Source organism: Trichechus manatus, unplaced genomic scaffold (genome assembly GCF_000243295.1).
Source record: "Trichechus manatus latirostris isolate Lorelei unplaced genomic scaffold, TriManLat1.0 scaffold00393, whole genome shotgun sequence".
Taxonomy (NCBI): domain Eukaryota; kingdom Metazoa; phylum Chordata; class Mammalia; order Sirenia; family Trichechidae; genus Trichechus; species Trichechus manatus.
In genome coordinates this window covers 40,907-54,963 of record NW_004444329.1, presented here as the reverse complement: position 1 = coordinate 54,963, position 14,057 = coordinate 40,907, and the positions used below count along the sequence as shown (strand labels likewise).

General features: G+C 40.3%; 1 protein-coding gene across 1 annotated transcript; it reads left to right on the top strand.

The window, feature by feature from the left end:
- Positions 1–6,205: 6,205 nt before the first annotated feature.
- LOC111819338 (zinc finger protein 883-like) lies at positions 6,206–13,388 on the top strand. The gene is made up of 5 exons (XM_023725762.1): positions 6,206–6,322; positions 7,454–7,604; positions 9,556–11,237; positions 11,574–11,682; positions 11,750–13,388. The coding sequence occupies exons 1-5, from the start codon at positions 6,289–6,291 to the stop codon at positions 11,973–11,975; spliced, it is 2,202 nt and encodes a 733-aa protein (XP_023581530.1). The 5' UTR covers positions 6,206–6,288; the 3' UTR covers positions 11,976–13,388.
- Positions 13,389–14,057: the final 669 nt, after the last annotated feature.

The window sequence follows — 14,057 nt, the reverse complement described above, 5'->3', positions numbered from 1 at the left end:
CCGGCCTGTAGGGTCACTATGAGTCTGAATCGACTCAGTGGCAACGGGCTTGGTTTTTTTTTTAATAAACTTTGGAAATTTTCTGCCTAGTTTGTAACTTATCTTCTTACTCATTTTTGCTGCCCTTTGATGAAGTGCTGTGAATTTTAATGTAGTTGAATTTGTCAGTCTTTGCGCTTATGTCCCGATCTTAATGTTTAAGATTTTTTTCTCTATTCTGATGTTGTAAGATCAGTTGCTTATAACTTCTGAAAGTGTTGTAATTTTACATTCTCACAATTAAAGCTTGATCTACCTGGAATTGATTTTTGCGTATGGAGTATATAGGAATTGACTATTCCAATTAGATAATTATTTCATAAACAACAAACATTTTTTCTCTACTTGTGACTGATGGAGACCACATGTGTTTCAAAGTAGAACTGCACGCTATAGGATTTTCAATGGCTAATTGATGCAAAGTAGGCTGGCAGACTTTTCTTCCAAGGTGCCTATATCTTTCCTTCAGCCTCCAGTCTTTTGCTTAATATCTGAGCACGTAATCGTTTATACAACCCAGGGCCTCCAATTAGTTGATTCTGCCCTACATATTAAATTGTAAGTGCTTTCTACCACTGCCCTGCAGAGCTGCTTGTGTCAACTTTCATTGGGTATTGGTGGACGTTTTCTAGGATTGTTTGCTTTTGTTGGTCTATTATGTATTCTTATAATAATATTGTTTTGTCCAATATATTCTAGTTCTATTTGTAAAATAAATATATGCGAATACAATCATATATATATGTGAACAAGCCCAGGCCTTATTCTGTGGAATATCTTGGGTATTTGTGGACATTTACAATTACATATATTTTTAGAATAATTTGTGTGACATTCAGAAAAATAAAATTGGCTGGAATTTTATGGAAGTGCTTTGGAAATAATGATCTGTTTGTGGAGCACAATTGTCTAAGAACATGCACTATCTTTTCTTTTATTTCAATCTATTTGTGTGTCTTTTAATAATGTTTTATAATTTTTTCATTAGGATCTCTTATTAACCAGAGTCCTTTTTGATACATTTTATCCTGACTAAAAATACATGAATCTTTTTAAAAGTAATTTCTCAACTGCTTGTTGCTAGTGAATATAAATGCAATGTTTACAATAATCCTTACCTTGGTATTTATTTTGTAATTTGAATACTCTCAGCACTGTAATGTGTACCATCTTTGGGAGTTCTACATATACAATCATTTAACCTGAAAATACAGATTTGGGTGTTTTTTTTTTTTAACATTCTTATTTACTTTTTTCTTTTTCTTCTTTTGTATGTATTGGCTACAACCTCTACAGTAGCACTGAATAGCAATGGAATAATGGGTGTCCTCGGTTTTTACCTGCTTTTACTGGAAAAGTGTTGATGTTTTCTGCACGTATGTGCTTTGCTGTACAGTTTTTGTGTGTGCCCATTTTCATCAGTTGTTATCTGATTATGACCCAAACCCTCTAACATGGCTCCCAACTTTTACATTTGCCCCCACAAAGGAGTTCTTTAAGATCCATGGCATCATTTTTTCTCTGATCAAAGGTATAAAATTGCTCTGCATTTCACTCAGATGAGAAGCCAGTCTTTTCAGAAGCCAGCACTTTCCCCAGAACATGATATGCTCATTGGGTCGTCACGTCTCCAAATTCCTCTACTGTTTCTCCCCAGCATCTTACCCTGCTGTGGGCATGCTGGGATTTGCATCTCCCTAAAACATACCAGGCACACTCCCACCTGCTGGCCTGTGCTCTGGCATTTCCTCCTCCTGGAACAGTCTATTCTCAGCTGACCCTTTGGTAATTCCTTCATGTTTTTCAAGTCTTAGGTCTGATCATTGTTTTCAATGAATTCAGTTATTTAGGCTATTGAGGTCTCAGGGCAAATGACTGCCCCCAAAACTGGAAGGACACATAGGCATTCTGCTCCTTGGCTTGTGCTCTGAAATGATTTTCTCTAACTATATGTTCCTCCAGTTTTGGGGGCAGTCCTTTTCCTTTGATCTCAAACTCTTGGTTTCATATGTTCCTCTTTTTTCTTGAGGATGGGAGTGATGACTTCCGAGCCCTTATCAAACCAAAATCTGAAAGTCTCCATTTGTGTTTTGTATCATTACTATTGTCTGTTTTCTTTTACTTTTTTCGTAGTATTTATTCATGCTGCTTTTATTCTTCCAGTGGCCCGGTTTACCTTTTGCTAATGACATTTTCGTTTTGTGAATAACCAGTGTATCTTCCCTTTCCAACCTGTGAAGGTCAGTGGCACTCTTTCACTGCTATAGTCCTACACGGGAAGTTGTTAAAGTCGCTGAACATCTGAAATATATATGAGTATTTGCAAAATCATCACAGAGGGCTTCCAAGTTTTTAGAATTAAAAATGTATTTATTTTTCTTTACCAAGCCAGGTTGCACTAGGTTGTGTTTCCTAAAGTGATTGTTTTGCTTTTCCCTGCTCTTACTAAAGATAAATGTGCTTCTATTATTGCTTATCTCCTGACCGTGCTGCATTTTTCATAGAACTTACCACCACACAACATTATATTGTTGTTAGTTGCTCTTTTAGTTATTTAGTGTTGATATAACAGAAATAGAAGTGGGTGGCTTTAACAAACAGAAATTTATTCTTTCACAGTTTAGGAGGCTAGAAGTCTGAATAGAGGGCACAAGCTCCAGGGGAAGACTTTCTGTCTCTGTGGACTCTGGCGGAAGGTCCTTGTCATCAGTCTTCCCCTGGTCTAGGAGCTTCTCAGTGCAGGGACCCCAGGTCCAAAGGACCTGCTTCACTCCTGGCTCTTCTTGCTTGGTGGCAGGAGGTCCTCCCATCTCTCTGCTTGCTTCTCTCTTTTATATTTCAAATGAGATTGACTCAAGAAACAATTTCTGTAGATTTTCTCCTGCTTCATTAAAATAAGTGCTTCTATTTGTAACATTAATATTTTAAGAGATTAGGATTTATAACATATAGGTAATTACATCAGATCACAAAATGGAGAACAGCCACACAATACTAGGAATCGTGGCGTAGCCAGGTTGACATATTTTTTGGAGACAGTTCCATCCGTAATAGTTGCTGTGAAGTCAATTCTGACTCATAGCCACCCCATGTGTGCAGAGCTTTATAGGATTTTCAAGCCTCTGATCTGTCAGAGTAGATTGCCAGTCCCGCCTTCTGAGGAACCTCTGGGTGGCTTTGAACTACCAGCATTTTGACTAGCAGTCATACGCTTACTATTTGTGCCACTCAGAGAACTTGACATTAAATTTTATTTACTCCTTACACTCAAAAAAGTTATGATCCATGTTTTTGGATAGTTTGGTCAGTGCTGTATCTGCTTTGCCCGTGTGAAATAGGTTGTGTCAATGTTACCTAAATGGTTTTAAGAAACGACAGAGCTATATGTAGGACCACGCTAATAAGGTACATGGAATCCTAATGAGGGGATTGGTCAGCTTTGCCATTCTGCTCGGCTTAAAATGAGCCATACCAGAGGTGCGAAGAGACTTTCTCATCACTACCAAAGAAGTAGAAGCAGGAGTGGAGCATGTCCTTTGGACTTGGGATCCCTGTGCTGACACCCTCCTAGACTCAGGAGACAGTAACACCAAAGATAGTGAGAAGCAACAGCAGAGGAATGCCAACAGCAGAGGCAGCAGAACCAGGGGACTGGCAGGAGACTAGAGTTGGCATGGTGGGCTTCCCAGCCCACAGAGCGAGAAAGCTGAGTGCCTCCGGGCAGGAGGCTTCCAGGCCGAGTAGGGTGCCTCTGGGCACTTGGTGGAGCTAGGTTTGCTGACCCAGAAAGTAGAGCTGAGTGCCTTCAAGCCTAGGCTTTCTGGCCAACTGGGGTAGCTCAGGGCATGTACTGGAAGAGCTAAAAGAGCTTTGTAACACTTGCCCAGCAGGGCAGAGGACAAGGGGCCAGAGGAGTAGGCCGGCAGGCACAGCTGAGAAGAGACTGTCATGATGGAAGAACTGTATCCTGAGCCTTCCTGAGCCTGAATAGTAACCAGTTACTTCCCTAGTAAACCCCATAATCATGAGTATCATCTGTGGGTACCATGTGGCCATTTCAGTGAATTACTGAACTCAGAAAAGAAGCAGAGAGTGCCCTGGGAGGGACAGTTGGTACCAGAATTGGTAAAGATGGTAGAGAGGAGGCATGGCTGACCTCCACCTCATAAGAATCAGCCTTGGGCTGTTGTTCGATTCTCATTCCCCTTGTGAAGTTAGAGGAGGGCAGACACTGCTTCTGCTGCACTGTTACTACAGAGGGCCTGAAGGGAAGTAGTCTTGCCTGAGACACTGGGCTTTGCCAGACAAAGGAGATCCAGATTTTCTGAATTGAAAAGGATGTTTTCTTTGTCTCCTGTCCCCACTACCCTGCAGGTTCTTGATCATCCACATAATTGAGGATTAACAGCGAGTATAACAAGAAAACTGTAGGCATATGCACAGAAATGTAGTTGTCAGGAATGTAGTCTTCGGCATATTGATCTGCGTTCTGACCCTGGCTCAGCAACATACCGTTTGGTTAACATTGAGCAAGCGATGAATTTTAACTTCCCTTGCTATAACTCACTTGAAGCAATATCTGCTCAGGATTGGCATGCGGAATAATGAACTAGTGTGCTGAAGGCTTTTTGCAAATTTTTTCAAATATTGTAGTTGCTCTATAAATGCAACATTTTATCATGAATATGTTGTAGGAATGGAAGTTAGGGTTTTTGATGACTTTAAAATATGTAACCTGCTGCACTGCGGTGGAGAAGACTTTTCTATCTGGCACTGGATCAAAGATTTCTGTGACACTATCATACCAGGATTGATTAGGACTGACCTTGACAGCTCACTTCACCCTGTAGCCTGTCTGTTCTACAGCCGCTCAGCTCTTCAGTAAAATTGGAACATCAGAAGTGCCGCGTAGCTGCCTTCTGTGTTCTCACTATATGTGGGGAGCTAAAGGGTTGATACTATTTCACAGAGGCCAGTCCTACAGCCCAGATAATGCCAGTGGTCAGGGTTCAGGTGGTCATGCTCGTGTGCCTTCCAAGGGCTGCAAATGTGAGAAAATTTTGATGTGGAGCATCCACAGAGTTGATGTGTAAGTCTCTTTCCTAGGATGCACAAGTAGCGTAACAGCTAAATCCTGTGCACGTCAGTGAACTTGCTAGAAAATGTGGATGTTAACCTCTTGTTCATGGTCAGCAAACACAAGGGCATGCTATTCTGATCAAAGATTTGGGGTCTTTGTCATCTTATAACATTAGCGTGTGTGTGGGTGTCTGGGTGTGTGTTTACTGAAGGGAGAGTCACTCATAATTGCTGTACAGTAGTTTTGGGTCTCACACTTTGAAAACTGTGATGATATCTAGATTTTCTTGTTTCCTGTCTTTCAGTTGATCTCCATTTACCTTTGCAATACCCTTGCCTATCTCCATGAAGGTAGAGTATATGACAGTGCACCTGTAGAGTTATTGATAAGTAGGTGAGAGATGTGTAAAAATTTGCAATTCCTCTAAATAATGTTTTCTTTTCAGCAGGTAGTCTTGTCAGACCCTGATCATCTGGAGTTCTTTAAGAAAATACGACAAGCCGAGGGCCTTGGGTTGGGTTGCCTCTTTGTGCAGGCCTCTGGGCCTCCCATGGCTTGTGAGGGGCAAAAGGCAAAACTGCCAGTCCTGTGGTGTTTCCCAGTTGTTAACATTTCATCCTGCTTTCACCCTGTGTTTCAAGTTTTGTTAAATATTCTGCCGGGTCCTGTTGAAGGAGGTGAACTTTTTTTTCCACAAGGAAAAGACGACCCAAGTGTGGAAATAGGGTTTTCACTGTAGAGCATTTCTCCAGTTGCTGCTATGTGTTCTGATTGTTCTAGACTATAAACGTAGAGAGGAGTGAGACTACAATTGTCCACACACTGGGGAGAGAAGTTCATTTTGTTGGAAGTATTGTTAAGTCTGTGAGTCAAGATGCAGTGTGTGAGGAATTGAATGTAGACAGTGAAGGGATGAGGCTGTTGGCTAACCCCTAGAGTAGACCTTAGTAGAACACAAAACTTGTGTCAAATCTCCATGGAATCTCAGTTCTCAAGGACTGTCAGCCTCACCCTTCCTTTCACACACGTTGGAGTATGTGATACCTTGCTGAAACAGAATATGTGGTAATTTTTAGGACTCAGTAGCTGTTGAGGATGTGGCTGTGCACTTTACTCAGGAAGAGTGGGCATTGCTGGATCTTCCTCAGAGGCAGCTCTACAGAGATGTGATGATGGAAATCTTCAGAAGCCTCGCCTCAGTAGGTATGGATTAAAAAACCCCAAATCCATTGCCGTCAAGTCAATTCCAACTCATAGCAACTTATAGGACAGAGTAGAACTTCCCCATAGGGTCTCCAGGGAGTGCCTGGTGGATTTGGACTCCCTAGCTTTTGGTTTGCAGCCATAACTGTTACTTCATTTTTAAATTTTTAAAAATTTTTTTGTGACCAAATATGTCATTCCCATCGATGTTACTCCACTATGTGGGACGACGAATGGTAAAACATTTTTAAATAAGACAAATATGGTCAGTTGCTCTCTGGAACATGCATATTTTGTTTTCCCATGAATACAGAGCTCTGTGTATTAAACTGACTTCTCATTTCGATTGTGGTTAAAAGCCTTAAGGCTCTTTAAATGTTGTAAATGAGTGTTGACTTCAGGGGTTTCTTTGGTGCACAGAGAGAATATTTGTGGTCTGGGATCATGCAAAGAGTGTTACTTTATTACAGTTTGACATGATTATTTTGCTGCAAATGAATTCACACCTGCCAATCACCAGAGACCCTGAGGACCAAAGTATTGGCTCTGTGTCAGGGAAGTGTTCATTGCCCCTCCTTGTCTTCCCTAAGTGTATGCCTTTCTCCATGATCACCATGTCAGCTACACCCATTTGTTCTCCCAGCGTAGCAAGAGGAAGACTTGAGGAGAGTGCAGATGGCACTTGTCCAGGACCACTGAGTTGGAGATATTAGGAGACAAGAATCGTTTGAAGGACTGGGCCTGTATGGAGGGAATGAGATTTGAAAACATCAATTAGAAAAAGTCTCTTTTGGGTTGAGGAGTATGTTCCTCACAGATATCTGAGCTTGCTTTCCTGACTTTCATCAATCCTAACACACCTGGTTCATGGAGAAAGACTGTCCCCTTTTCCTCTTTTGATGTTTCGTGTGCGTTGTGTCCAATATCTTTCTACTTTGCTCTTCTAATTACGCCCTATTTATGTCACCATCACTCAATCTTCATGAAAGTATTTCCTAGTAAATTGCTTTCTCAACGTTACTAAACATCAAAATGTGTCAGAAGCTTTGCTTATAGCTACGTTTTTGCCCCTGAGTATTTTCTCTCCTTTTTGTTTCATGTTGTGAACGTCACCTTAAATCATTTGGTTAGCTTCTCGAAAACTTATTGATGGAGAAAAGCTATCCACTGAACATATGATAGTACGATTCATGAAAAATGACACCTGGTCCTCGATGGTAGGAGAAGTCTGCCAGTTGCATGGTACTGAAGATCAGGATAACAACCAGAAAACACATGTGAGGTGAGTGTCATTTATGCAAAAGACAGCAGTGCTTCAGGAGAGTCCTTAAGTTATAGTGATATTGAAATACTTAGATACCTAAGGAGCCCATGTGGGACAAATGGTTAAGCACTCGATCTCTAACCAAAAGATTGGCAATTCGAACCTATCCACAGGCTCTGTGGGAGAAACACCTGGCAATCTGCTTCCGTAATATTTTCAGCCAAGAAAACCCTATCAGGCAGTTCTCTGTCATATGGGGTCACTGTGAACTGGAATTAACAGCACTTACCAAAACAAATATACACACCCACACATATGCATGTAAACACACACATATAGATGTATAAAATCCCATTGCTGTTGAGTCTACTCTGACTCAAAATGACTCTGTAGGATGCTGTAGAACTGCCGTGTAGAGTTTCCAAGGTTGTAATCTTTAAGGAAGCGGACTGCTGCATCTTTCTTCCGCGTAGCCACTGGTGGGTTCAAACTGCCAACCTTTCGATTAGTAGCCAAGTGCTTAAACTACTGCATGAGCAGGGTTCCTGGGTCTTTATGCACGTATCTATATATGTATGTATGCATGCATGCGTGCATGTACGTATACACACACACACACCCACTCCTCACTTTTCCACACAGTTAGGTTGAAAAGGCCAGATAGTTTTGTGAAAATAGGGTTTATGTGAAAAGAACGATTTTTTGTTTCTGTTTTCAGACTATCCATTTGTCCAGATTTTTTTTATTTAGGGAATATTGTACACATAATAACAGTTAAGATTTAGTGATGTACTCATTACTGTGATGAGTAATTTATTATTCCTCTGAGGAAGCAGGCTTGATGGAGACAAAGCTGGATAAAGCCAGGCTGTGTGACTGGAGGGCCCACGGCTTAACCACTTCTCCTTCCTCCTGTGCTGGGTTAGAGCTCCCTTTGTGGAACCACCTCCAGGGCTCCAGTCCCACGCCTACAGGCCCTGCCTTCCAGATCCCAGAGCCTACTCTGCTCTCCAGGCCTAGCGAGTGACCAAGGCTTGGAGCTTTTGTGAGGGAGCTATGAGCCTGGCTACGCAACCAGCCCCACCGAGGTGGAGGCTTCAGGTGCAGTTCACCTCACTTTGGGGTATACTTAAATTTGCAAGCTTTTCTTCCAAACACTCTCTCTGTTGCACTTTCTTTCCTACCTTTCCACCCCACAGCAATTTTGAGTTGCAGGGCCGCAGGTCGCATACAAGATAAGAACGCAGAAGAGGTGCCTGCTGGCTGAGCACTGCCTGTGCGTCCACCTAGAGGCTGTGGCCACAGTGGAGCCCGGCCCCACCCAGGAGCTAGATGTGGCAACCCTGTCAGCAGGAGGGACAGGAGGGTGTGGGGTAGTGCTGCCCAGGTTCTCTGAGGCCACTCTGAGACCTTCCTCACTAATGTGCAAAATAATCAGATAGATGTTTTTGTGTTGTTGCCAATGTGAAATGTCAGATAATGAGATAGTTGATGAGTAATGTCTGTGCGTTTGTGCATGCATCTCAAACCTGTTGGTGTCTTGTCTATTCCGGCTCTTGGCAGTGCCTCTGGGTGGGTTTGAACCACCAGCCTTTTGGTCACATGGGGTTGCTAAGCTGGAATCAACAGCACTTAGCAATTACAATTATAGATAGATAGATAGATACACAGTGAAACATATATATGGCAGTACAAACTTTTGCTATTCAGTTATATGTGTATATAAAACCAGCTCTAATATTGTGTGTTCACAGAATTTTCACAGGACAATATTTTCATAAATGTGAGTCAGATATTTAATATTTGAAATATTTCACTTAAATACAGTTGTTAGCACTGTATTTTAGAAAAAGTAAAAATGGTAGTATATCTGCTAGATGATTTAATCTATGAAATGTAAGACAGTTCAGAGGAAAGTACATGTTTAATGTGTATGATAATGAAGTGGTAACAAATTTGTATCCAACAGCATGCTGCCTATTTTTAATGAAAGGCATTTGTTAGAGAACCTCGGTGAAAGTAATGAAAACAATCAGATCTTCAGCCAGATTCCAAATCTTTCTGTGCTAAGAAGAACTCCTGTGGAAGCATATCCTGTGGAATGCCTCGAGTGTGGAAAATCCTTGATGAGTCATTCACCACTTAAGCATCATATGAAATCTCTCTCTGGATGCACTGCCTATCAGTATAAGGAATGCAGACAAGCCTGTAGTCCCTCTTACATCAGCACTGCTGTGGGAACTGTTACTGGAGAGAAATCCTATGAATGTAAGGAATGCGGCAAAAGTTTTTGTCCTTCAAACCTCACTATACATAAGACAATTTACAGTGGAGAGAAGCTTTATGTATGTAAGGAATGTGGGAAGGCCTCTCAGTCCTCAAACCTCACTGCACATATAAGAACTCATAGTGGAGACAAGCCTTATGTATGTAAGGAATGTAGGAAAGCCTTTTGTCATTTGTCAAACCTCACTGCACATATGAGAATTCACATTGCAGAGAGGCTTTACGAATGTAAGGAATGTGGCAAAGCCTTTCGTCACTGCTCAGGCCTCACTTCACATGTAAGAACTCACAGTGGTGAGAGGCCTTACGATTGTAAGGAATGCGGCAAAGCCTTTAGTCGGTCTTCATACCTCAGTGCACATATGAGAACTCACTGTAGAGAAAGACCTTATAAATGTATGGAATGTGGCAAAACCTTTTGTTACTCTTCAGAGCACACTATTCATATGAGAACTCACAGTGGTGAGAGACCTTATGAATGTAAGGAATGTGGCAAAGCCTTTAGTCGGTCTTCACACCTCACTTCACATGTAAGAACTCACAGTGGTGAGAGACCTTATGAATGTAAGGAATGTGGCAAAGACTTTAGTCAGTCTTCATACCTCACTTCACATATAAGATGTCACAGTGATGAAAGGCCTTATGAATGTAAGGAATGTGGCAAAGCCTTTAGTCGGTTCTCATACCTTACTAGACACCTAAGAACTCACAGTGGTGAGAGGCCTTATGAATGTAAGGAATGTGGCAAAGCCTTTAGTGAGTCCTCACACCTTACTAGACACGTAAGAACTCACAGTGGTAAGAGGCCTTATGAATGTAAGGAATGTGGCAAAGCCTTTAGTGAGTCCTCATACCTCACTTCACATGTAAGAACTCACGGTGAGAGGCCTTATGAATGTAAGGAATGTGGCAAAGCCTTTAGTCGGTCCTCATACCTCAGTGCACATATGAGAACTCACTGTGGAGAAGGACCTTATAAATGTATGGAATGTGGCAAAACCTTTTGTTACTCTTCAAAGCACACTATTCATATGACAACTCACAGTGATGAGAGGCCTTATGAATGTAAGGAATGTGGCAAAGCCTTTAGTCGGTCTTCATACCTCACTTCACATGTAAGAACTCACAGTGGTGAGAAACCTTATGAATGTAAGGAATGTGGCAAAGCTTTTAGTTGGTCCTCAAACCTTACTACACATATAAGAACTCACAGTGGTGAGAGACCTTATGAATGTAAGGAATGTGGCAAAGCCTTTAGTCGGTCCTCATACCTCACTTCACATGTGAGAACTCACAGTGGTGAGAGGCCTTATGAATGTAAGAAATGTGGTAAAGCCTTTAGTCGGTCCTCATACCTCAGTGCACATATGAGAACTCACTGTGGAGAAGGACCTTTCATATAAATGTATGGAATGTGGCAAAACCTTTTGTTACTCTTCAGACCACACTATTCATATGAGAACTCACAGTGGTGAGAGGCCTTATGAATGTATGGAATGTGGCAAAGCTTTTAGTTGATTCTCACACCTTACTACACATATAAGAACTAATGGTGGTGAGAGGCCTTATGAATGTAAGTAGTGTGGCAAAGCCTTTAGTAACTCCTCAAACCTCAGTACATATATGAGAACTCACTGTGGAGACTTTATAAATGTATGGAATGTGGCAAAATCTTTTGTTACTCTTCAGACCACACTAAACATATGAAAACTCACAGTGGTGAGAGGCCTTATGAATGTAAGGAATGCAGCAAAGCCTTTCGTCAGTCCTCACACCTGACTAGACATATAAGAATTCACATTGGAGAGAGGCCTTCAGTAAGGAATATGGAAAGCCTTTAGTGCCTACTGAACATAAATAAACTCACAGTAGGAAAGGCTTTATAAATATAAAGAATGTGGGAAAGCATTTAGTTATTTGTCTTCCAACAATGAATACATAAGATGTCACTCCAGAGAGAAACATTTTGAATATACAGAATGTGGGAGATTCTGTTGTGATTCCTCAAACCCCAATAATCATATAAAAATTAATGGGTTAGGTTTTATAAATGTAAGGAGTTTATTCATGTATGTGAATTATGATGAAACAACCAATGCTTAATTGCAGACATTCACTTCACCCTTTAAGCTCCTACAAATAAGGTCAGTTTCCTACCAGAACAACCCAGATCTTCATTGTCTCACAACAAATGAATATTTCTCCAGTTGTGCATAAATTATCTATTATGGTTGTTGAGTTTTTTGAAGTTAGGATCCAAACCACATTTCCACATTGCCTTTTTATTTCTATATGTGATTAATCTGTCTTACACAGAACAGTCTTCTACTTTTCTGAAAAATGTTAAAATGTTTAGCATTGTGATACAGTCAAAACTTGTGACAGCTGAAACCTGTGTAAATCAGAAACCTGTCAGAGAAGAAAATGGGGTGTTTATGATGTAGGATTCTTAATAGCAAAAGAAAAGTGCTAAGCACCCAGTCAGAGGTGGAAAAATGCAAGACCTGGTAAAATGAGGCACTCCGATCACTTTCCAGCTCTCATAGGTTTTATGGTATTTGTTTCATTATGATTTTGTTCAGTCTTCTGAAGTTTTTGTAACAGACGTTGAGTCTTGCATAGTTCTAATAGAAATATAATGCACATCAAAGACGTAATCTAAAATATTTTAATAGGTGTATTAGATGTGTAAAAATGTAAATGAAATGTTTAATAAGAATCTTACGTGTATACGTCCATTTATTGTCAAGGTAAAAATTATAAATGATATTAACTAATCAGTATAAATTTCTTTGAGAGATTTTACATTTCCTTTTTTTACCACATTTTCCAGAATCCAGAAGCAGCACGTTTCATAAATTTTATTTTTGAAAAGTAGGTTCACAATTCCAGGTTACTCCCAGCATACTTTTCCAATAATTGAATGTAGTTTATTATATATAAATTAATATGAAAGTGTATACAGTTTCTTAGTTTCACAAACCTCATAGATTATTGACAGCCTTATTAGTGTTTGAATGCAAAAGAAGTCCCTGGATCGCTTTGTACTTTCCTGTTCCAGATCTGGAATCAACCCTTTCTCCCCAAGCCTCTGGTTCCTTTTAAAAACCAAGGTGTGTGCAATACATGTGCTCGGTGATAAAACATGTTAACAGCGACTGATTTTTGTCTTGGCCTTTTAGTTACCATGTAAAATACATAATTTCTTACATCATAAATTCATGTTCTTATTCCTAATACAAATTTAAGGCTGTGTATATATATATATGTATATATATATATACATATACACACACGTGTATGTATACAGATATTTATAAATATACAAGAAATGGTGCTAGAGAATGTTAAATAGGCAAACTAGACTTTATTCAGCCTGTTGTGATAGGAAAGACACTTCAGCATAAGTCTGAGTTCAACTCCAAAGGGTAAGGTATGGCAGGAAGTTTTTTATGATTTCTGGGTATCATGAGGCACTGGAAGCTTATTAATTTCAAGGTGGCAAGCAAAAATACAGCAGGGAGATGGATTTTAAACAAAAATTCTAACGTTTTTCAGAAATGTTTGCTCACGGCTGATTAGGCTGAAGCAAGGAACATTCATGGGATAAATGTAAATGGGTAAATCTTGTCAATTTCTGTTATTTTATATTTGCATCTTAATAAAATGTTTGGTTCCTAATAATATTGAAATAGTTTCAATGTCATAATACTAATAGAACTAAACAAATAATTTATTTTGCGAAGTACTGAGTTTTTCGCCTTTGTTTTTGTACTGACTGGTTGGTTGTACGTTTACATTAAGGATATTAACACAAGATTACCATGCTTAAACATTGACTTGAGCACAAACTCTCTTGTGCATGATTATGTGATCAGTTTGATAGTCTTTGCTGCCATCGAGTTGCCTCCAGCTCCTGGTAACCTTATTTATGTTAAGCACCGTGGAGTTGATTCCAGTTCTTACAAACTCCGTTTGACAGAGTACGGTTGCCCCATAGGGTATTCTTGGCTATAATCTTTATAGAAGCAGATTGCCAGGCTTTCTCCCATGGAGCTGCTGGGTGGGTTTGAACTGTCAGCTGTTTGATTAGTAGCCAGGTGCTAAACTGTTGTGCCTCCGGGGCTCTTTGATTTCCTGCATAACAACAAAATGTTGCCCAGTTCTGCACTATCTTAATGATCA

Bases quoted from the DNA above. Each gene is read 5' to 3' on its own strand.
- LOC111819338 (XM_023725762.1), top strand. From the start codon at position 6,289: ATGATGGAAATCTTCAGAAGCCTCGCCTCAGTAG. The intron at 6,323-7,453 runs GTATGGATTAAA...TCATTTGGTTAG, and splicing joins CAGAAGCCTCGCCTCAGTAG to CTTCTCGAAAACTTATTGAT. The intron at 11,683-11,749 runs GCCTTCAGTAAG...ACAGTAGGAAAG, and splicing joins AGAATTCACATTGGAGAGAG to GCTTTATAAATATAAAGAAT.